Source organism: Phocoena phocoena, chromosome 11 (assembly GCF_963924675.1).
Source record: "Phocoena phocoena chromosome 11, mPhoPho1.1, whole genome shotgun sequence".
NCBI classification, from domain to species: domain Eukaryota; kingdom Metazoa; phylum Chordata; class Mammalia; order Artiodactyla; family Phocoenidae; genus Phocoena; species Phocoena phocoena.
This window is the reverse complement of record NC_089229.1, coordinates 62,464,567-62,489,686: the sequence shown is the minus strand read 5'-3', so window position 1 is coordinate 62,489,686 and position 25,120 is coordinate 62,464,567. Positions and strand designations below refer to the sequence as shown.

Sequence of the window (25,120 nt, the reverse complement as noted above, 5' to 3'; positions counted from 1 at the left end):
ATGCTAAGAATCCTTATGGCAGAGAAGAACATGCTCTGTAATTATTACTGATCCAGATATCATGGGCCTTCTAAAGCTTGACTAATGTGAACAAGTCCCTAGTTTTCGCAGGTTTGCTCTCGCATGTTTCATGTCTCGTGCAGCAGTACTTTTGACTAAAAAGTATGAGCATTTAATGTGCCGTCTTTCTGTTGAGAAAGTGCTTTTTCTCAGTATAAGCGATTATTCATTGGTTTTCCAAGACAGCTCAGAACCATAGTTTCATCTAATATAAGAAGGACACTTTTCACATTCTAGCATACCTGAAAGCAGGATATCTTTTAAACATTTTTTTTTTTTTGGCTCTGCCATGTGTGTTGTGGGATCTTAGTTCCCTGACCAGGGATTGAACATGGGCTCTCAGCAGTGAGAGCACGGAGTCCTAACCACTGGACCGCCAGGGAATTCCCTCAGGATATCTTTTTTTTTTTTTTTTTAATCTGGAAGATATCTTTTATATAAGGTGGCATCATAGATTCAGTAAAATGACAATCTTGATCCAACTAAGTAAACCTCAGGGACACTAAAATAGTATAATAAATATAAATGCAGTATAAAATTATTTCATTTCAGAGACAAAAGTACGTTGGTACTGTGGCCTTAAAAGTAACAGCACAACAGTTTGGCACTACCTTTTAAACTTTAAGTATTCATACACTTTGACCCAGAAATTCTCCTTCTAAGAATTTGCACCTACGTATGTACACAAAAATATATATATATACGAAAATGTTTGTTATCGTATTGTTCATAATAAATACAATGATTAAATAAGTTATAGTAGGTCCACACAATGGAATTCTGTGAAAGCTGGTTTAAAACTTCTGTGAAGGCTCATGGAAAAACAATGAGGTTATTAGATTTATTTGAGCAGATATGGAGGGATGTACAAAATACATTTTTGAGTAATAAATACAAGACATTATGTAGCATATGATCTAAATTTTGTAAATATTAATACTAATAATTACATATATTATTATGTACACAGATACAGAAATCTGGAAAAATATATACCAGACTATTGAGGTGGGATTATTTCTGGGAAGTGATGGGTCTAGGGAAAATTTTCACTGGAGCATTATATGTGTTTAGGTCTTTCCCCAATATGTATATTAATTTTTTCCAGGATTTTTGTTGTTGTGGTAAAATGCAAAATGCATATAACAAAATTTATGTATATTAATTTTAAACGAAAAAATAACAAAGGTTGTTTTCTTTTTTTAAATCGAGGTATAATTGACATATAACAAGACATTAGTTTCAGGTGTATACCATAATGACTTAATATTTGTATGTATTGTGAAGTGATCACCACAATAGGTTTCATTAACATCTGTCGCCTTTCATAGTTACAAAAATTTCTTTTTCTTGTGATGACAACTTTTAAGACGTTCTCTTTTAGCAACTTTCAAATGTACAATACAGTATTATTAACTATAGTCACCATTCCATCCCATGACTTATTTATTTTCTAACTGGAAGCTTGTAAAAGATAGTTATTAAGGTGATATCCCTGGATAAAATATTTAAAGCCTTACATCAGTTGTTCTTAGTGATTTTTACTCTAAGTGTGGATTTTTCTGACTTAATTCTGTGAGCTAAATGCAACAATAACTACCTCTGTCACCTTGAGAACTTTCTTTCTCTATGCAAATATGATCTCTGATATGGTGACATTTGCCAAGGTGGCTGCCACTGGCACACCAGGACCATTTTATTTCTTTAGTAATACACTTCCTCATACCAAGGAAGATAAATTGAGTTCAGTTCAGTTAAGCAAGCATTTATTATAGACCTCCTATGAGTTGAGCACAATTTAGATGCTAGAGAAACACAGGACTCCTTTCTTAAACACAGAAATCCTTTATACAAGGTAGAGGCAGCATAGAAGAGGGGGTGACAGGGGAAGGAGCCCCTGGGCACCAGGCACTGTCAGCGGCAGGCTTCGTGGAGGTGGTGAAGTCCGAGCCATTTTGAACAATGAATAACTGTTTGCTATATAGATATTCCAGGCTAAAGAAACATAATTTGTAAAGGCAGGGGAATGTGAAATGCAAAATTAAAATTTCACTGCTCCTCCCCACCAGCAGATAGAGTAGTGCCAAAATTAATGTGATATCCTAATGTTCCAGAAGTTAATAGTTGCTGCCTCTGCCATAATTAAAGATGTGAAAGTGATCAGTACCTTAGAAATTGGTAAAAATTGCATGACTACTAATTGGCTTACAGGTAACTCCTTGAACTCTACTTCTCTACTTAAGCGACTCAACCTGCCCACACATCTGCCTTTCAATCTGTCCCTCATCTATCTGTCTGTCTGTCTATAGTAGTGTCCTAGCAGGTAAGGGCACTTGGTGTCTGTTCTGCCCCTGGTCCTTAACGCCCAGCTGTGCCACTTATGTACCATGTCTTAACCACTTCATAACAACAAGCCAAGGATAGGAGCAGCTACTTAAAAAATGTAAAATAACATTTTCCACTTAACTTTTTGGGAAAGATGACAAAACATGACCCAGTATTGTCCACAGATGTGGGGAAATGGACAGTCTCTCACCTCGTTGGTAGAAGTGTTATTTCTTTTATTACTAATGAGACTGGACATTTTATTTTATTTTTTTTTTTTTGCGATACGCGGGCCTCTCACTGTTGTGGCCTCTCCCGTTGTGGAGCACAGGCTCCGGATGCGCAGGCTTAGCGGCCATGGCTCACGGGCCCCGCCGCTCCGCGGCATGTGGGATCTTCCCGGACCGGGGCACGAACCCATGTCCCCTGCATCGGCAGGCGAACTCTCAACCACTGCGCCACCAGGGAAGCCCCGAGACTGGACATTTTAGAATATGTTTATTTTCCATTTGTGCTGCCTCTGTAAACTACCTGTCCATTGCCTACGCCTATTTTTTTTCTAAGTTGGGTTCTTTTTTTTTTTTTTCTTATTTATTTGTAAGAGTTTTTCTAATCCTAGGGATGCTAACATTTAAATTTACTAGAGGTATTAACCAACACAAAGAGACAAGAGAAATCAATTAGAGGTGTAAGAATTAGAAAAGAAGTGAAGCTGTATTTGCAGTTGGTATGATAGTTCATTTTAAAAACCCAGGAGAATTGATGACAGAATTAATGAAATAATTTAGTCAAGTAGCAAGATCTGAAACTAGTATAGAAACCAGTAGCCTTCATAATATGCAAACAATAACTGGTCAAAAGATATAATGGTAGAGCAAACCTCATTTACAAAAGCAATAAAGAAGATAAAACGTATTTAGGAATAAACTTCAGGACTGTAAAATCTTTATAAAGGAAACTTTAAAACACTCTGAATGACACAAAGTAGGCATGATAAATGGAAAGGCATCCCTTGTTCTTAGATAGGATGATTCAACATCACAAAAATGTTAGGACTCCAAAAATTAGTTTATAAGTTTAATCCAATTCCAATAAAAACACTACCAAATTTATTTATGGAGCTAGAAAAGACATTTTTGAAGTTCATTTGGAACAATAAACACGTAAGGATAGCTAGGAAACACTGAGAAAGAAAACCTAAAAGATATTAAAATATACTCCAAAGGCTGTATAATTAAAACAGTGTGGTATGGCATACAAATTGGCAGACAGACCATTGGAATAGAATAACAAGTTCAGAAATAGACCAAAGTACATCTGGGATTTATTATATGATAAAGATAGCATTGTGAATCACTTGGGTGAAAAAGTACTTTTTAGTAAACAATGCTAGGACAACAGGAAAAAGATTAAGTAAATCCATACCTCACACCATATACAAGCAAAAACTTCAAATGGATCAGAGATCTACAAGTAAAAAAGAAACCGTATAAGTACCTAAAGAAAATATTAGTCAATTTTTTAATAATCTAAGCTTATGGAAAGCCTATGGGAAGGCTTTCTGAGACTCAAAATCGAGATGTGATACGACACAAAAATTTTTTTACTGAGGTAAAAACACGGAACATAAAATTACCCTCTTAAAATTTTTAAGTGTACATTATATTGTTAACCATATGCACATCGTTGTACAACAGCTCTTTAGAACCTTTTCATCTAGCATGACCGAAACTTTATACCCATTGATCAACAACTCTGTTTCTCCCTCCTGCAACCAACCACCATTCTACTTCCTACATCTATGAATTTGAGTACTTTAGATATTTCTTGTAAGTGGTATATATTTGTTTTGTGTGTGTGGGTGACTGGCTTATTTCACTTAGCATGTCGGTGTTGTAGCATATGACAGGATTTTCTTCTCTTTTAAAGCCGAGTAATACTCTATTGTATGTATATACCACATTTTCTTTATTCATTCATCCGCTCATGAACACTTAGGTTGCTTCCACATCTTGGCTATTGTGAATATGCTGCAATGAACATGGTTGTGCAAATATCTCTTCAAGACCCTGCTTTCAGTTCTTTTGGATATATACCCCAAAAGTAGGATTGTTTTGGGTCGTTCTATTTTTAATTTTTTTGTGGAACCTCCATACTGTTTTCCATAGCAACTGTAACATTACAGTCGCACCAAGAGTGCACAAAGGTTCCAATTTCTTCACCTCCCTGCCAACATTTGTGATTTTCTGGTTTTTCTTGGTTTTTTTAAAAGTGGCCACTTTGTCTTCTTTGGAGAAATATCTGTTCAAGTCCCTTGCCCATTTAAAATTGGGTTATTTGAGATTTTGTTGTTGTTATTGAGTTGTAGGAGTTCTTTACATATTCTACTTATTAACTCCTTATCGAGTATATGGTTTGCAAATATGTTCTCTGATTCAATAGGTTGCCTTTTCACTCTATTGTTTCCTTTGTTGTGCAGAAGTTTTAAAGTTTGGTGTAGTCCTATTTCTATTTTCTGCTTGGATGTCCAAGCAAATTATTACCCATTCCAAGGTCATGAAGTTTTTTCCCCTATGTTTTCTTCTAGGGGTTTTATAGTTTCAGGTCTTATGTTTAGGTCTTTAATTCATTTTGATTAATTTTTGTATATGGTGAAAGATAAGGGTCCAACTTCATTCTTTTACATATGGATATTCCAGTTTCTCCAGCACCATTTGTTTCTATCAAGACTATCGTTTCCCTGTTGTATAGTCTTGACACCCTTGTTGAAGACCGTTTGACCATATACACCAAGATAATTTCTGGGCTCTCCGTTCTGTTCCATTGTTCTACATGTCTATCTTGATGCCAATATCATGGTCTTGGTTACTGTAACTTTGTGATGTGTTTTGAAATCAGGAAGGGTGAAGCCTTTAGCTTTGTTTTTCTTTCTCAAGATTGTTTTGGCTATTTGGAGTCTTTTGAGATTCCATATGCATTTGGGAATTTTGTTTTGTTAATTCTTCCAAAAGTGCCATTGGGATTTTGATAGAAATTACATTAAATCTCTAGATTGCTTTGGGTAATATGGACATTTTAACAATATTAAGTCTTCTAACCCATGAACATAGGATGTCTTTCCATTTATTTTTGTCTCCTTTTATTTCTTTCATCAACGTTTTATAGCGTACACATCTTTCACCTCCTTGGTTATGTTTATTCCTAAGTGTTTTATTCTTTTTGATGCTATTGTAAATAAGATTTTTTTTTTACTTTTCAGATGATTTGTTTTTAGTGTTCAGAAATACAACTGATTCTTGTATGTTGATTTTCTATCCTGCAATTGCAGAATTTGTTTATTAGTTCTAACAGTTTTTTTTTTCTAAAAGTTTTATATGTGAGATCTCAAGGGTTTCCTACATATAACATCATGTCCTCCACAAACAGAAACAGTTTTACTTCTTCTTTTCCAATTTGGATGCATTTTATTTCTTTTTCTTACCTAATTGTTCTGGCTATGATGTCCAGTACTGTGTTGAAAGAGTGTGAGAGTAGGCATCCTTGCCTTATTCCTTAGGAGGAAAAGCTTTCAGCTTTTCACTGTTGAATATGATGTTGACTGTGGGTTTTTCATGTATGATCATTATTATCTTGAGCTAATTTCCTTCTGTTCCTGGTTTGTAGCATGTTTTTATCATGAAAGGATGTTAATTTTGTCAGATGCTTTTTCTGCATCTGTTGAGATGATCATATGAGTTTTGACCTTTGTTCTATTAGAGTTTTACAGTTATTGAGTTGAATTTGTTCACATTTGTTGAATCAGCTTAGGTATGGTATGTATGGTCTTTTTAATGGTCATGCTGTATGGTCCTTTTAATGTGCTGTTGAATTTGGTTTGTTAGTATTTTGTTCAGGAATTTTGCATTAATAATCAGGGATTTTGGTGTGTAGTTTTCTTTTCTTGTAGTATCTTTGCCAGGCTTTGGTATCAGGATAAGGCTGGCCTTATAAAATGAATTTGGAAATGTTCCCTCCTCTTCAGGTTTTTGGAAGAGTTTGAGAAGAATTGGTGTTAATTCTTCTTAAAGTGTTTTGTAGAATTCTCCAGTGAGAACTGGGCTTTTCTTTTTTGGAAGGTTTTTGGTTACAGAGTCAGTCTCCTTATTAGTAATCAGTCTGTTCCAACCTTCTGTTTCTTCATGATTTAATCTTGGTAGGTTATATGTTTTCTAGGGACTTGTCCATTTCTTTTAGGTTATCCAATTTATGGTGCATAATTATTCAGTGTCTTATAATCTTTTTTATTTCTGTGACATCAGTTGAAATATTTCCTCTTTCATTTCTGATTTTATTTATTTGTCTTTTCTTAATCTAGCTAAAATTTTGTCAACTTTGTTCATCTTTTCAAAAAATTAACTCTTATTTTTGTTGATTGTTTTCAATTGTTTTTTTTATTCTCTATTTTGCTTATTTCTACTCAAATCCTTGTTATTTCCTCCTTTTGCTAACTTTGGTTTTAGTTTGGTCTTTTTTGAGTTCCTACAGTTGTGCATTTAGGTTGCTAATTTGAAATCTTACATAAATTTTTTATAAAAAAACGTTTACGTGGCAATAAACCACTGCAAACAATATCAAATGACAAACTGAAAGAAAATATTTCTAACATATCTCAGAGATAAAGGGCTAATATCCTTTATATATGAAGAACTTTAAAAAATCAAACGAAAGTAGGGGCTTCCCTGGTGGTGCAGTGGTTGAGAGTCCATCTGCGGATGCAGGGGACATGGGTTTGTGCCCTGGTCCGGGAGGATCCCACATGCCACGGAGCAGCTGGGCCCATGAGCCATGGCCGCTGAGTCTGCACGTCTGGAACCTGTGCTCCGCAATGGGAGAGGCCACAACAATGAGAGGCCCGTGTACCGCAAAAAAAAAAAAAAAAAAAAAAAAAAAAACAAGGGAAAATAAACTGAGAATCCCAATGGAAAAATGGTAAAGTGACATGAACATTCACTTCACTTTCAAACAAACAAATATTAAATGGCTCTAAAATCCTCTGTAAAGATGTTTAATCTCACTAATGATAAAAGAGGTGCAAATTTAAAGTATACTGAGGGAATTTCCCTGGCAGTCCAGTGGTTAGGACTCCACGCTTCCACTGCAGGGGGCATGGGTTCGAGCCCCGGTTAGGGAACTAAGGTCTTGCATGCCGCACAGTGCAGCCAAAATAAAATAAAATAAAATAAAATAGTACCATTTCTCAGCCACTGACTGGCAACAGTGAAAAGGTAGATAACACACTTTGAAGGTGAGGCTATGGGGAAACAGGCGCACCTATACATTGCTGATAGTACTACAATATGACAAAGCTCTTTCAGAGGGGAAATTGGCAAGATGTAACAAAATTTAAAATGTATTCAATTTTTGATTTAGGAGTCTCACTTGTAAGAGTTTATCCTGAAGATATATTGTCATCAGTATAAAAATACATTTGCACAAGGCTGTTTGTTGTATCATTATTTGTAATTGTAAAATATTGGAAACACTTAAATGCCCACAAATAGGATAGTAGTAGAATAAACTGTGGTATACAGTGGAATGCTATCTATGCTGCTTTAAAGAATGAAAAAGATCTCTAGTAGCTGATACAGAATGAATTCCAGGATATATTGTTAAGTGAAAAAAGCATAGTGCAAAACAGTATATATTGTATGCTACCTTTTGTGTATGAAAGACAGGGATATGAGAAAATATGGTTATTTGTTGCAAAAAGAAATATAGGCAGGATAAATCAATAAGGAGATTGGTTACCTATAGAGAAGGTGGAATTGGGATAGAAGTGGTTATTGGGGGTCGTGACACATCTTTAAGTTTACCTTTTGGTATAGTTTTGACTTTTGGAACCATGTTAATTAAAGAAAAACTGTATGTTTACTCACAGTATTCTGACATCTAGTGTGTGGGTTTTCCACATTGAGCAATTCTCCAGTTCTCTGCAGACACCAACTAAGTATCCTACAATTTAATTCAATTTTGACATTAGCTACCTGGAGTTAGTGAAGACCCCAGAGGCTTATTCCCACAAGACTCTCCCCACCTTTAGACGCCAATCACAAGTACAGATTTTCCTCGACTTACAATGGGGTTACATCCCAATAAACCTATCGTAAGTTGAAAATATTGTAAGTTGAAATGCATTTAATACATCTAACCTACCGAACGTCATAGCTTAGCCTGATCTGCCTTAAACGTGCTCAGAGCACTTACATTAGCCTACAGTTGGGCAAATGGAATGGCTGTATGGTTACAGAATTGTTATAAGTGTATCAGTTGTTTACCTTTGTGATCTTGTAGCTTGCTGCCACTGCCTAGCATCACGAGAGAGAATCATACCCAGGAAAAGATAGTTCAGAATTCGAAGTACGGTTTCTATTGCATGCATATTGCTTTTATACCGCTGTAAAGTCAAAAAATCATAAGTTGAATTATCATAAGTTGGGGACTGTTTGTAGTGGGTGTGCACATTACCCATACTTCTGTCCATCTTGGCTACAGATGAAGATTCCCACAACCCCCTCCTCAGGGTTGATTATTTGTTATAATGGCTCACCGAACCCAGGGAAATACTTTGCTTAACGTTACCAGTTTATTATAAAGGATACAAATGATCAGCCAGATAAAGAGGTACATAGGGCAAGGTCCAGAAGGGTCCCAAACCCAAGAGCTTCCATCCCTGTGGAGTTTAGGGTACACCACCCTGCTGGCACGAGGATGTGTTCACCAACCGAGAAGCTCTCCAAACCCCTTACTTCAGGGTTTTTTATGAAGGCTCCATTACCTAGGCATGCTTGACTAAATAATTGACCATTGGTGATTAGCTCAATCCCAAGTCCCTTTCCCCTCCCCAGAGGATGGAGCATGGGGCTGAAAGTTCTAAGCCTCTAATAATGACGTAGTCTGTCTGGTGACCAGCCCCCGCCCGGAAGCGATCCAGGAGCCCACCAAGAGTTGCCTCATTAGAACAAAAGACATTCCTGGGCTTCCCTGGTGGCGCAGTGGTTGAGAGTCCACCTGCCGATGCAGGGGACATGGGTTCGTGCCCCGGTCCGGGAGGATCCCACATGCCACGGAGTGGCTGGGCCATGGCCGCTGGGCCTGCGCGTCTGGAGCCTGTGCTCCACAATGGGAGAGGCCACAACAGTGAGAGGCCCGCGTACCGCAAAAAAAAAAAAAAAAAAGACATTCCTGTCACTCGGGAAATTACAGGGTTTTAGGAGCTCAGTGTCAGGAACCCAGGCAGAGACCAAATGTATGTTTCTTATTGTGTCACATAATGTTTAATCCACACTTTGGAAAGGACCTGTGGAATACAAAGAAAAACAAATGAACCTAACAGTATTACTCAACAGAATAATATAACCACCAAAGGGGGGAGGGGTGAGAACTAACCCAAATAGCTTTTTTTTGTTTTTTTAATATTTATTTATCTTTGGCTGCATTGGGTCTTCGTTGCTGCACGTGGGCTTTCTCTAGTTGCGGCGAGCAGGGGCTACTCTTCATTGCAGTGTGTGGGTTTCTCATTGCGGTGGCTTCTCTTGTTGCGGAGCACGGGCTCTAGGCTCACGGGCTTCAGAAGTTGTGGCTTGCGGGCTCTAGAGCACAGGCTCAGTAGTTGTGGTGCATGGGCTTAGTTGCTCTGCAGCATGTGGGATCTTCCCAGACCAGGGCTCAAACCTGTGTTCCCTGCATTGACAGGTGGATTCTTAACTACTGCACCACCAGGGAAGCCCCTCAAATAGCTTTTTTTTTTTTCTCCCCAAATAGCTTTTTGAACACAGTACTTTAACCTAACTCTAGTTAGATTTACCTACCTTTCATAGGAATTTTGAAACTACTTTCTGTGTATTGTGGCATTGAATGAATGAGTAAAATATATTGATTATACTGTGAACCAGGTGTTTTACTGTTAGAGAAGAGAGTTTACAAATGGAAAGGGGAAGATTGGAATGGATTCTGTGGTGTTGAATTGGAATTGTAGGTATTAATGTGAACTCATGGTTTTTAATATAGATGAAAATAGATATAGATACATATGTGTGTATATTGGTTTATGTTTATATTCCTTTATCCACTGAAAAGGCTTAGAATAAAGACCCCAATAGCAGTGAGCACTCCTAGTTCTAGGATCTTGGTTTCTAAATACCATTCTTCACTAAGAGGAGCCAGAGCTCCTTGGAGAAATGTATAATTCCAATGCTGGAGCAGGGAACATACCAGATGAGCATGGATCATTTTGTACCACGAAACAAAGAACATTCAAAGTGACCAGAATACATCAAAAGGATATAAGAAGTGGTTTGATGGGGCTTCTTTTGGCCAAAGCTGGGATATATGAACATCAAAATAAGTAACGATAGTAACAGACTAGTCATGGAATAAAATGAGAATTGATAGGTCCAAATATAAATAAATAAATGGTGATATAAATAAATAAATAGTGGAGAAAAGAAAGCTTTTTCTTAGAAGAGAATACCAACTAATAAATACAGAAGGAATGATGGAGTTATGAAACCACCATTTTGTAACCATTATAATAATTGATTCAGCCAAGAATTATCAATGGATGCTGAAACTAGTGGGTGAAAGTTTAAGGAAGTATGTAACATTTACATAGTCTCAAAAGTATTCACCCATAAATTATTTATTAATTACACAAAGGGAAGAATAGTAACTTACAGTAGATTAATTTAGCAGACACCATCTTAACTAAGTAAAGTCATTATTACCAGTAACAGGGCAGATGCATCTTGATATCTTGTTTCAGGAAGATACATTACTTCTGTGGTATTCCTGCCAAAATGCATAACCTGAATCTAATTCTGAGGAAATACCAACAAACCAAAATTAAGGGACATTCTACAGTGTAGCTAGTCTGTACAAAAATGTCAAGGTAATACAAGACAAAAGTTGAGAAACTGTTACAGATTATAGGATGATAAAGAGACATGACAACTAAATGTAATGTGTGATTCTGTATAGTGTCCCGGATCAGGAAAAAAGGGGGAAAATTGTAGATGACATTATTGGGACAGTTGACTAAGTTGGAATATGGGTTGTGGGTTAGATAATAGTTTGTATCAATTTTGAATTTCTGGATTTTGATAAATGCACTGTGGCTATATAAGAAAAAAATCCTCCTTCTTAGGAAATACGTTTCAGCAGTTGTTGGAATTAATCCTAAGGAAATAGGATTAGACATATGTGCTAAAATGAAAATACTGAATTATTCTTGTGGATAGTTGTATGAATAGTAGCAAAAATTTGGAAGCACAGTTATTTAAATAAATCATGGCACATTTATACAGTGAAATACTACACAGCCCTTTAAAATTATATTGTAGACCTGCATTTACATAGAAAGATGTTTCTAGTTATATTAGTGAAGGTTTTTGGGTTGCATGAAATAGGATAACTCAGTCTAGCTTAAATGGCTGGGGTAGTTTATAGAAGCAAAGGAACAGCTGAGAAATCTCTAGGAAGGAGAGACAGCTCTGGGGATCTCAACCTTGAAGTTCAAGAACTTTCCTTCTTTCTAGGGCACTGCCGTTCAAGTGACTCCACTCTAGGAGCTGTGGTTTCTTGATTCAGAGTTTCAATTCCCCCCTCTCCCCAAAACAATCCGATTGGTCCAGCTCTTAAAGGGGCAGGCCTTTAAAGGTCATTTGTTTATGTAGATTGGGCCCATTCCTTGAGAATAGGAAATCATTGTGATCCAGGAAGCCACCTCAAATGTTATCTACCTCAGTAGGATTTTATAAGAGTTAAAAAATCAAAGCACAGTACAAAATACTGTGTATAGTATGATCCTATTTTGTACAAGTGTAGATGGAGTTTTGGGATGGGAGTGGAGAATCAGGATTTCTGCCTGGATATGCTATTTTGCGATTCCTATTAGACATTCAAGTGGAGAGCTGAATTCTTTTGTGGCCAGAGTGGCAAACAAGTACCATCAGCCCTTTATATTTTCTAGATCAAAATCAGCCCTTCTCTTCCTGTGGTATAGAACTGAGGAGTCTCAACCCCTTTCAGACAGCTAAGCAAATCCTAAATTTGAAGAACAGAGAGTGTCCTGTAGGCACCTGCACAGCACGCATTCCGTTCAGAGGTCGGGTCCCCACCTGGCCCAGATCCATGTTAGACTTCTCCTCTCTCTCCACCCCCACCGCCATCTCCGTCAGCTCCTTCTCTGCTGTGTTCAGCAGTCTCATTATCGTGCTCGGCTTCATTTTCCTCCCCTGTAAATTATCCTTGACTACTTCTTTTGTCTCTTTTTCATATTCATTTTTGTTATAACGCAAATGATAAATAAAAGTCACCTAAACATCCCTTTTTAATGATTGAGGCAGTGATAGTTCAGCTCACAGAAGTAAACACTTTGAGAACCAGGACCTAATAAATGCAAATGTTTAATCTTTCAGATATCCACACAGAAGCAGTTCAAGCTGCACTGGCAAAGCATAAAGAACAGAAAATGGCTTTGCCCATGCCAACCAAAAGGCGGTCCACATTTGTCCAGTCTCCTGCGGATGCCTGCACACCTCCCGGTAGGTTTATCAGAAGCTTTCTGTCTGACAGTTACTACTTCAATGTTTCTCAAATGACTTTTGCTTTTTCTTTTCTGAGGTAGGAGCCAGAACTCCTCTCCTGTCATCAGAGGTGTATGAGAGTACACACTGAAGGTGACAGGTTTTGATTGTTGCATCATAAACCACACACAAAGAGAGGCCTCAAGAGTAAAGCTATTTTTTAAAAAAATCTCCTTCTGAGTTTTCAGCATTTCCTTGCTGTAATCTCCAAACTCATGTAGCCATAAATAAATAAAGCCAAAGCTCAGGGTCTAAGAAATATCCTTCAGTGGTTAAATGTAATGGTTATTCTCATTGACACCCAAAATATGACCCAGAGTCACGTATGTCTTTAACTTTATACTCCTAAATCAGATGCTTTTTCTCTGCAACAATCACAGGAGTATGTGGTCTTGGGACAAAATTTTTTTGTGTCATGAGAGAGAGAAGTCATGCAAAGTTATAATAAATCTGGAAGACGTATGTAAGTGTGTTTATATGTATTAATATATTTTGTGTATGTTTTTAAGAATCCACTTTCTATAATAGGATCAGGAGATCAGCGGGAACTAAGAGGCCCATCCCCATCCCCTAGGCTTGGAAGCCTTACCCCCCACCCCCATAAATTCATATTTGGGGAGCAACTGGAACAACTTCAAGTTGTCTTTTCTATTCAGAATCTTTCCCAAAGCTTTAAAAAAATTGTTAGATGAAATCACAGACAGAATCTCGATGTAGGCCTCTGAGACTAAACATAGTAAATCTATTTCACAGCCTCAGTATAGTATCTGTCTCACTACCGTCATGTTACTGGTAATGAAATCTTTGGGGGAAAATGTTTCCTGTACTGTTTTGGTCTCAGCGACCTACCCTGTCTTTTGGGGGAGATTCCCAAGAAGGTTACATTTGTTGTGGTTGACTTTGATTCACAGCCGTCAAGTTGAGCTGTTCACGCTGATCCTATTCCCTGGCCTGGGTTTATATTAATAGTCTTCTAGGTTTTGGCTAACTTCTCGGAGCATTTGGGTGTGCTGTGGGCTCGTTAACTGTGTGTGCTTTTTTTTCTTTACATCTGTGGTGTCAATATGTTCAAAAGAGAAATAGCTCTGTGGCTTCAAGTGTTTCTCAAAACGTAACACAGGATACCTCTTGCAGACCATCACAATGAGACATTTTGTGTCTATAGTGGTGCATACTTCCAGCCCACTCATTCAGAATCTTGGATGGCTTCCCTTCCGCATTAGTACAGCACCAGTTGGGTCCTCGTGGACAAAGGGGGCTCTCAGTTTGGTAGCTATTCCTTCCTGGCAGATTCTACTGCAGCGCAGCTGAGGGTTCAGTTGTAGTAAATGGCAGAGGGTAGGGATCCATGTGACTGGGAGTTCTTAGAAACAGTCCTCTCCAGAACGGTACTAAAGAAATGCAGTTTCACAGTAAATAGTCTGCTCCCACGGCCTCGGGTGAAATGTGAGAGTGTAGCAAAGGATCTTAAGAATGCTCGGAAGGAATGGAAACCTTTTCTCTCCCCTTACAAAAGTCATTGCCTGAGGGGAATTTACCAACTCTAAATCACGGCTATTCATTGCTGAATGAGACTATAGTCCTTTGGAATTCACCACAGGCCTCTGTATTTCTAAACAGTAATGTTCTCCTCTGTCTGCAGCCTTAAAGATGTGGCATCATTTTCTTGATCACCTTGTGGTTTTAATAATTTCATGATTGTAAAGATTCAGTCCTCTCTCCTAAGACCTTTATTCAGCAGAGCAGAGAAATAAAAAGGTTTCCTATCCATTTATGTCCTCTTCCGGGAGCTCTGAATAGTACATGAGAGATGTTAATATACTCTTAGAGACATCAGTGTTGTCAGACAGAAGAGGAATTCTCTCCCAGCATGAGCATTGAGAGTATCCCACATAGCGGTTTCTAACATGGCCCCCACATAGAGCTGGATCTTGATGCTCTTGTTCAACAATAACGCACGTGTCCGGGACAAATCCTGTGTTCCAGTGTGAGGGAATGTGTGGGAAGGACTGTATCATAAGGCTTCCGTTAGCACCTTTCATGTGGGGGGATAGAATTTGCTCTTCGTGAGTTAGGATTTGGATACCATTCTCTCCAAGCATCTGAGAACCACCGGTTAGAGACTTGGCTGTGGCACTTTAACCCTTTATCGCTATCTCCCAGAACCTGTTACAGCCTAACCCAGGGATGGCAGGTAGGTTTCATCTTGCATATTTACTCTGATAGCCCCCCAAACCCTGAAGTTTAGAGGAAACGCTGAAGCTGCGCTCAAGGGGTGGGGAGGAAGAGGAGAATTGACGTTAATTATTGCTGGTTATAGACTGATTTTCTAGGCAGCTATAAAAGTGACCTTGCTGTGATTTTCTTTCTAGAAAAGTTGTGCCAGTCTTGCAGAGCAAAATTAACCTCAAATTTCACAGTATTTTAGTTGTGTTGTCCTTTGTGCACTGAGAAGCCACACCACACACATCACAAAACATGTTTCCAGTCAGAGCCCTTACTCTGCACGTGCTGTGCCAGGTGAACCTAGTTTCTGGGATACCTGCTAGAGCACACTGGCCAGTCGGCTTCTTTGGGAGGCACCCAACACATAACTATCGGAATTACTTAACTGAGGAAAATTTAGAGCTGTTTTTGGAGAGATTTAACAAAAAGGATTTAAGGAGTAAACTATGTCATAAGTCTTGGCTTTATTCGTCGTATCATATAGTCTGGAAAATATGGTAAACAGCATGAGAAATTATTTGTCTTTTGTTCATAAATCCTTCTCAAATAATAAAATGTCAATCAGCCTAAAATTTGCTTATTGATATGTGCACTGCTTTCTGTCTTGTGGATTGGAAGATTTAAATTCTCCAAGTTGGTAGCAATCTATGGTTCTTTTAGTGCCTGTGGTCTCTTACATGGTCTTTTAGACTGCTTGAATTACTGCCATCCAGTTCCCTTTATGTGCTGAAACCATTTACTAATGTCATGAGGCAATTACCTCAGCTCTTTCTGTGTAGGGGTTCTTTGTGTAACACTATTACTCATTCATACAGATAAACACAATGCAAAAACTACAGCATATATTTTTTCTCCTCTAAGCTTTTTCTGCACCCGTGTGGACTTAGCCTACACTGCGTTCTGAGGGTACACAGATGAACAAATAGACCACATAATGACCCCAAAGCACAGTAAGGTATTTTGACTGACTTGCATAAAATGAAGCTTAAAATGTAGAGGTCTGTGTCCACAGGTCTCCGCTTGAAAGTACCTATAGTAGTAATTCATAGGGCCGGACAAAAGAGAAATTTACCTCTTTGCATTTCTATATGTGAAAATGATGCCCATGAACAGACTGGGATATTGTTATACTTTTAACACACTTTCATAATGCTTTATAGGATTACACTATGTAAAGGACTTCCACATACCAGTGGCTGTGCTGCCTCATTTGTTCCTCGTAACCAACTATTCTGAGAATTGTGAAGTCCAGATTTCTTTAGAGATGAGGAAACAAACAACCTTACAGTCACTAAGTGATTTGCCCCAGGTCATTCAGCAATTATGTGTCAGGCTCCTTTCTTGATTTTCTTTTTTCTCTACTAAAGTGTCAGGTTTGGGAAGTCCTTTTTTACTTAATAGATACTCCTGTATGCGTGGTCCTGGAATGGGTATTATTCCAAGCAAATTGAATAGCTATTGCCTTCTGAGAGCTTATAGTCCAAATCACATAACAGATGGTTACCAACTTGGAGAGTTTCCCCAAAATATTCTAATTTTATTCAGAACCACAAAGTAAACAGAGATGGCAAATCAGACCTCTATAAACGTGGTCTAATTAATAGATTTGGATCTTTTAATAACATACTTTCATTATTGGTATGGGTTATGAGCAAAGCTCCGTAATTACTTGGACGATTAGTATTCAATATTCTTTAAGCCAAAGCACAATAAAAAACCCACTCTATCAGATTGAATTTGTTTATTTCAATAGGTTATTGTAAAATTTAAGGTTTTCCAAGAAAAGTGATTTCATAGTTACCATTTCTTGAGTACCTCTGTGTACTGGTCAAAGGGCTAAGTGCTTAACATATATCTTTTTTATCATTTGTTCTCTCAGCAATTCTCTGTACCATTTTACGGATGAGAAAACAGTTTTAGAGAGACTCAATAACTTGCTCCGACATCTGTTTCTAGCTATGTAGTCAGTTAGATAACCTGAAAGTTCTCTCCTAGAAAGAGAGGAAAGAAAATTTCTCTTTCGAAATGCTAGATAGAATATAACCAGCTTCCTTTTAAGTACACACAGGAGCAAGAGGAAGAGAAGGATCACTGAAAATCAGTGTGATGAGATGGAGCTGACTTTGGCTGCCCAGGGAGAGGGGAGACAGTGAACAAGGGGCCTAAATTTTAATTACTATAAGCGTAGAAAATATAAAACCTTGGACCTGTGTAAGGTTGGAAGCTGGAATTGAGACCCCAAGAGGGACTCACATCTTTAGCAGAAGGGGGAACTAGAAAAAATTAACCTGCCAGCAAAAGAAGACCTTGTCGAGAAAGCTTGCCTGTTGCCTGGCCTTAGAATGATGGGGTCAGGGACCTTCCCTAACAATTTGTGGTTAGTAGGTACAAGAATTGAATCTCAGTGGCCTGCCTGGTAAGAACTAACGTTAGAAAGTGGTCCTAGGCTGATGGTAACCCGGGGCACAAATGGTTTCTGGAAGGATGCCGCATCAATCCAGGGACTTACGATCCCCACAGACAAAGATCCACTGAATTTTTTTTTCCTTTTCTTTTCTTTTTTTTTTCTTTCTTTAAGATCCACCATGAAAGAGAATCAATAGAAAAAGAACAACAACAGCAAACAGTAGAGTTAAGACCCGTAAGAACTGATTTGCCCAACAGCTATCAGTGGGGCAGAGCTAAGATTAGAATTCAAAGCAGACTGATTTTAAAAGCCTATTCTCCCACTTGGCATATTGCCTCGCATTCTGCCATACTGTCAAGTAAATATTTTCTGGTAATTTTGGAGCTCTAACAATTGCTGCATGTTTAGTCTAACTTTTCAAGTAGGTAATAAGTTAAAAAAAAAAACAAAAAACCTCTTTTCTCACCCCAATATTAATTGTAATATTAGTTCATTTTGTGAGATGTTTTTTCATAGACCTGGGACAATACCTAGAAAAACAGTGGAGATCTCTTACAGGTAGAGTGAGCCCGGAGTAATTATTACTAGTGAGTGCCCCTCCCTCGTAAGTACCCCCGTTTGGACGTTAATGGTCGGGCAGTGCATGGGCCTCTGCTGATTAGGCTCTACATAGTGATTTTCAGCCCCAGCCAACTCTCTGTCCACACAGGTTACTGTGAGATGCTGGAACATCTCTTGAGTAGCTCTGAACATCTCCCTAAGCCTTGTCTGGTGAATCAGTACTCACCCTTGTTGAGTTTAGTGCTAGATTAATCTGTTCAGAATTTGTAGCCCAACGTAAATTCAGAATGGACTGCTTCCCAAACTAACCTTTTAATCTTCTCTTCCATATATGCTTTTACTCCCAGACTGCCCCTTCTTGGGTCTCTAAAGCTTTTCCCTCCTAAGCTTCAAAATCTATCTTTGCCTACATGGAAACTTGCTTTGCCTCTCTTGAAGGTTCTGGAAGTCCTTAATTCCCCTGACCCACCAATGCAAGCGAACATGACACTTTCCTGCCTGATACCACCCCTTCCCACCTGCCAACCCCAAACACACACAAAAATTTCTTTTCATGGGCTCCAGAATATTGTACACTAACTGTACAATGGTTAATGGTTTCTTCCTTTATTTGTTCTTTGAAGCTCCCATTTTCTGGCCTAGTTTATGTGGCATATTTTGGAATAGTTGTTAGGATGAGGTCTTTCTTTCAGTGAATCTTGACTTACCTGCTGTTCTAAGCTGGTATCTGGGCCTAGTTTGGGTATCAGCTGTCAGAACCCAGTGGCAAGTGCTGTCTTTCCAGGAACTTTTGCACCTTGCACCACACCCTCAGGTTGTATAGACTAACCTTCCGATGTTACCATCCTCTCACCAAGGCATCTTTTTCACCCCTACAAACCTTTGAAAATCAGATTTGTTGAAGTATAATCGACATACAATAAGTTGCACATATCTAAAGCATATACTTTGCTATGTCTGACATAGCAAAACTGTGAAACCATCACCACAATTAAGGTAATGAACATATCTATCACCCCCCAAAAGTTTCCTCATAATTCCCTTGTAATCTCAACTCTCCCCCTCCCCATGAGGTAACCACTGATCTGGTTTTTCTGTCACTATACATTGGTTTGCATTTTCTAGAGTTTCATGTTTTTGTATAAATAGAATCACACAGTTGTTGTTCTTTTCGGTGGGTGGAAGGTCTGACTTCTTTAACTCAGCATAATTACATTGAGATTCGTCCATATTGTTGTTTGTATCAGTAGTTCATTCCTTTTTATTGCTGAGTAGTATTCCATCATAAAGATATGCCACAATTTGTTTATCCTTTCAGTTGTTGATGGACATTTGAGTTGTTTCCCATTTTTAGCTATTACAAATAAAGCACCTATGAGCATTCATGTACAAGTCCTTGTGCAGATAGATATATGCTTTCATTTCTCTTGGGTAGATACCCAGGAGTGGGATGGAAAGATAATATGGTAGGTGTTTAAAATTTTAAGATAAACATTTTTAGATATAATGGATATATTTTCTACCAAGAATAAGGGAGTCATTTCCACAAATGGCTAAGGAGTGCTACAGCAGTTAGTAAATAAATTCAGGACTTTTCTTCCCTTAAAGTCCACACACTAATTGTTTGTATGTTTCCTAATTGGTTATAAATGGATTTTAGGCTTCTGGTGATCAGTATTAAATGATACTTTGTTAAAATCACATCAGTTATAACCTGAAGGTCAAACTGCGTTTCCAAAATAGTTTTCTGTTGTGTAGACCTATTATATTCATAATATACAAGAAGTTAGGCAAGGGCTTTAGTTATGATGGATAAGAGTTGTGAGTTCCTGTTCAACCAGAGCAGAATCAGAGGGAAAATGATAGCTTTATTTCTATTAATATTAATTTAATCTTGCCCAATTTTCTGCTAATCCATAACAATTTCATGAGTGACAGTTACTTTTAAAAAAAAAAGGTACCAAATAAATGTATGAATATTTAAGGGAGCTTGTTTTTTATCTTTAAAAAGACATAGTCCTAGAGCAGTGCTTACATTTTGTGTGATCTTAACATGTGATCAGTTGTAAGCATTTCACAGCCACAGTTTTGTGTCTGTGAGGAAACATAGGGTGGGTTTTTCAGGGCAGAAGGGGACTTGATGTTTATTGGCCACCTGCTGTATGCTGGCACTGCTGGTGCTTTCTGCAGCTTGTCTCATTTCGTGGTCTCACACAGCAGTTAGCACAGAGGCGAGTTTCCTCAGCTGATTTATGTGGCCCTTAGCAACCCAGTGCTGTCTACTCGTCCAGCCTCATCTCTCGTCAGTACCAGCTTTGCATCCTGTGCTTCAGCTGGTCTCATTTCTTCCAGATCCACAAATGTGCTTTGTTTCCTGTCCCCTCCCAGGTTTCTCACATGCTGTTCCCTCTACCTGACTCTCCTCTCTCCTCTCATAAGTAATTCCTGCTTACCATTCCACCCTGGTTGAGGTCTCACTTCCTTGGGTGCCTGCCTCAAACTCCTTTAAGACTCTAAGTCCTGTTAGAGTAGGGACTGTGTCTTCTTGCTTACCATTTTATTCCTACCAACTAGTGTAGTACTTAGAGTATTTGTTGAACGGACGAACAAGCAAACAACCTTCTCAGATGGGTAATTTGGTCCCCAAGTCACATAGCTAGTAAGTGGTGGACCCCAGAGTTCAAATGGAAGGAGGACACCAAAGCCATGTTTTTTCCACTACACTAAGCCTCCCCACAGTTGTAGTCACTAAACACTCTGAGGACTGGCAGGCAAATGAGGTAATTGAATTGAAACAATATACCTAATTACATGTTGATCCAATATAGGAACATAATGAAGCCAATTTTCCATAAACCTAATCATGAAAATACTGGTTTTACTCGCCTTTTAAAATTGAGTTATTCTGATTTCAGACTTAACACAGATTACAATAATTGATTCAGTAAAGACAGCCTGCAAATACAGTGGAGGCTGTGGGATCCTGAGATGTATCACCCTGAAAATACTTTATTCTTAGGGTCAGATTCACCTGTCCCATTCCTCCCACATGTACTTTTTTTTTTTTTTTTAAGGCATATTTGCAAAGACTGAAATCTCTGCCTCCCAAGGTACAGATGAAATGTTAGAATATTTTCTTGGAGATTATGCAAAAATGTTTTCCTTAAGTAAAAGGTTACAGATTCTGTTACTTTTCTTTCTCTGTATTTTCCTTTAATCACCCTCTGTTTAATTATAAATCTCTTTTCCTTTTGAAGAACCTCATCGCTTTATCCCTTTGGAGTCTGGTCACTGTTTACCTCTCCAGCCTCATCTTTTGCCCTTCCTTACCTCCTCCAAGTGTGCTCTATTTACATAGAAGTACTTCAGATCCCTGACTGAGATTGGTGCCCCTCCTGTGAAACCCTTTGCTCACCCCATTTCCTAGCATCTGTTATATTCGTATGAAATAGTCTGAGGAGTTGTGTATCTCCTGTATTAGATGGTAAGCCTTCTTAGGGCATTTACTGTCTCAGAAGAATTCATACATCTCAGAATCCCCAGAACCTGACAGTTCCCAGCACACATTATGTAGCTAAGTAGTACATTGTAATAAATAAATAAATAAGTAAATAAGTAAGTCTTGGGCCTCAGATCTCCTTCAGTGTGAGAGAATGAGTCAGAGGTAGTTCAGAGCAGGAAGCAAGGATGTAGTCATTATTCTAACTTTCTTACTCCGGATCTGCGCAATTTGACTTCTAGATTAAATTAGTCTTTTGTTCGAATTTCCATTGTCAGGTTTTAGCAGTGTTCTAGCCCTGTTAGTTATCTGTTTGGCTCTCTGAACCAAAGTAATAGAACCTTGACCCACAGTTTCACCTGAGTTAGAGGAAAGAGTTCAGCAGGACTAACCACAGAATATTTACTTTTAAAAAAATTGAATGAAATTCAATCCACAGGCCATAAATTATAACCCTCAAAATCATTTAGAAGGGTTTATCTGACATCAGACTAAATGCCACTCTAACTTGTATGACTCGTAAGCTCAGAGCCCTGGAATAAATTCCTGACTTCTGCTTCCCTTGGCTATCCTATATTTGGTTGAATTTTTCTTTTTTTTTTCTTTTTTTCAACATGCTTTTCTAATTTAGACCTTATTTTCCTGAAGTCAGAGCCAGTCTAAAAACAGACATCAGTGAATTTCTCACAGTTCTCTGACTGGGAATCAAGGAGAGAAATACAGATCTGTAACCTCTCCAGTCACGTTTGGAGAGCTCACCTATGCCCTGTTACCAGCTAGCTTTTCCACTAAAACCATGAATGCCTCCAGGCTGAGCACTGTTTCTTATTCCACATAAGAATAAGTCAGTTCCTCAACACCTAGTTCACTATTTGGCACTTTAGTTGTTGTTACCAAAAATAAGCGTTTATATTTCCCATCAAGATCATTTTCTTTTAAGTAGACACTAATTAGTAAGTACTTACGAAAATCAGTATAGCAGCCAATCACAAGGTTCTCTAATAAAGAGACTGAAGAAGATATAGAGGCACTTCAGGGTTATTTGAACATAAGAAGATAAGCCGGAAGAATTCAGGTACTGATTAAGCTCAGAACAGAAAAACGTGAAGTTTAAATGTTCTAAAATGGGTTTTTTAAAATAGCTTAAAATTACCTCTAGATTTTGGCTGCTTTATTTTTGCAGACTTTGGTTCATAAACCTTTCCTTGAGATTCTCAACAAACTTTACATATTAATCTACCTTAAGAATATAAATGTTTTTTGCTGCTGTCAAAATTGAATGTGTGATCGATGAGAAAGATCTGAAAGCCCTCTGTTCTAGGCAGGATCGAGAACTTCTTTTTTTCTAATTCCACACAGACACGTCTTCGGCCTCTGAGGATGAGGGCTCTCTGAGACGCCAAGCTGCGCTCTCTGCTGCCTTGCAACAGAGCTTACAGAACGCTGAGTCCTGGATCAACCGTTCAATTCAGGGATCGTCCACTTCTTCATCCGCATCTTCTACGCTGTCCCATGGAGAGGTCAAAGGAACCAGTGGGTCTCTAGCTGATGTATTTGCCAATACTCGAATAGGTAGGAGCTGGATCTACCCGAGCAGCCCAAATTATGTTCCATTTGGCTCCCAGTATCCAGGAAATAGGTTATGATTTGTATTAGGTTTTTCAGGGTGGCCTAAAAAAAATAGAATCAGAAAGAACATGACAGTTAATGAGGCAAAGAAGGAAACACGAGCATTACACTTGCAATGATAGAGAGTGTCTGCATTATTGGTACATAGTATTTATTGCCCACCTGAAGCCATAGCTATTTCTATAAGCAATACTCAAGCTGCAAGATATAACACCAGTCTTAGTGTGGTTTATCCCTATTGGAGAATATTCCATCAAGTAAAAGGTGTTAAAAGATGTAATGTATTAGATTTTCCCAGGATTGTTGTCCACATTCTCTCAAACACAAAAGAATTAAACCTGAGCAAATTCTGAACTAAGACAATATCAATAAGACCCTTTTGTCTTTAGCATAAAGACTGGATTTATTGTCGTTGCTGCTGTGCTATTGCTACAACGGAGTGTGCGGGCTGAGAACGCTGGTACTCTGTGAGCTGCTACCTGCTGCCAGTGCTCCTCTATGGAGTATAGCTTTCGCTTGGCTCTGCTTTGTGTGTGTGTGTGTGTGTGTGTGTGTGTGTGTGTGTGTGTGTGTGTTTTCTAAGAGTCTGTGACATCTGCAGATAAAGATCCAGTTCAGATCTCTGCTTTTGCTTAATTAGTTGGTACACATGGCACTATGTGATGTATATGAACATCGTGTGTCTGTGATACTTTTCCTTGTTTTTTAACAATCCACTTGCATTTTGGTGTCTTAATTTTTATATCAGTGACCTTCCTGTTTCACCTTATATATATCTTTATTCTATTAATTGATTTCTGAAAAGAATAACTTGGAAACCTTTCGATTCAAGCCTATAATTTTTAAAGAAAATAGCTACCTTGAGGGTATGCTTGCCTACATTAAAAGGCCAAGTGCCAGCAACTGATGGCTTGTCCTTCACTCTTAGCTGTGCCCTTAATTGACTGAACCTCCCGAAGCAGCTGTGGATGAGCAGGCTCACCACCTCCTCTGTTGGGAGGGTAAGCGACAGAGCCATGGTGGGGTCAGGTTTTATTCCCACATTGTCTAAAAGAGAGCAGTTTCACTTGTTAAAAATATTTTCCTGATACCCAGTTAACTTTACCTGAATTTTTGTTAACAAGATGATTTCATCTGACTTCATATCTCATATTGCTTCCACTCTGTGGAAAGTTATTGGTTCAGGTACTCACAGGAACCATTTTATCCAACATTATTGCCTTTCGGATGTCTGCTCTAACAGGAAGTAATTCATGTTTCTAAAAGAAAAATTTGAAAGTACAGATAAAAGGAAAAATAATCTACAAACCCACTTCTATGGATAACACTTAAGTGTTATCACTTTCACGGTATATCCTTCTAGACCTTATTTGCATATAAATATGTAAGGTTTTGGTTTTGTTTTTACAGAAGTGAAATTGTACTAAATATAATGTTCATAACCTTTTATTAGCAGTGTATCACAGACATCTTTTATATCATTAATATAGAATTATACTTTTTTTTTTTATGGTTTCAAAATATGCAACTGTGTGGCTATGCCCTAGCTTATTTTAGCCGGTTCCCTATTTTGGGCATTTAAGTAGTATCCAGTTTTTTGCTATTATGAAACCAGAATGAACATCCTCGAACACACAACTTTGTGCATTTGTTTGATTATTTCCTCTTAGGATGTATTCCTATAAGTGGAATTGCTGAGTCAAATAAAAATGTCTATTTTTAAAGCTTTGTTATCACATTATCCTACAGAAAGAATATACTGCAGTATACTTGTGCCAAGTATTTAAAGCT

General features: G+C 38.1%; 1 protein-coding gene across 1 annotated transcript in view; it reads left to right on the top strand.

Moving 5' to 3' along the window:
* DIP2B (disco interacting protein 2 homolog B) overlaps window positions 1-25,120 on the top strand; it is a 239,676-nt gene that overhangs the window by 147,938 nt on the left and 66,618 nt on the right. The window contains exons 4-5 of the mRNA XM_065887981.1: window positions 12,840-12,965; window positions 23,060-23,272. Coding sequence (XP_065744053.1) covers window positions 12,840-12,965; window positions 23,060-23,272 — 339 coding nt within the window. The remainder of the gene's footprint in view (window positions 1-12,839; window positions 12,966-23,059; window positions 23,273-25,120) is intronic.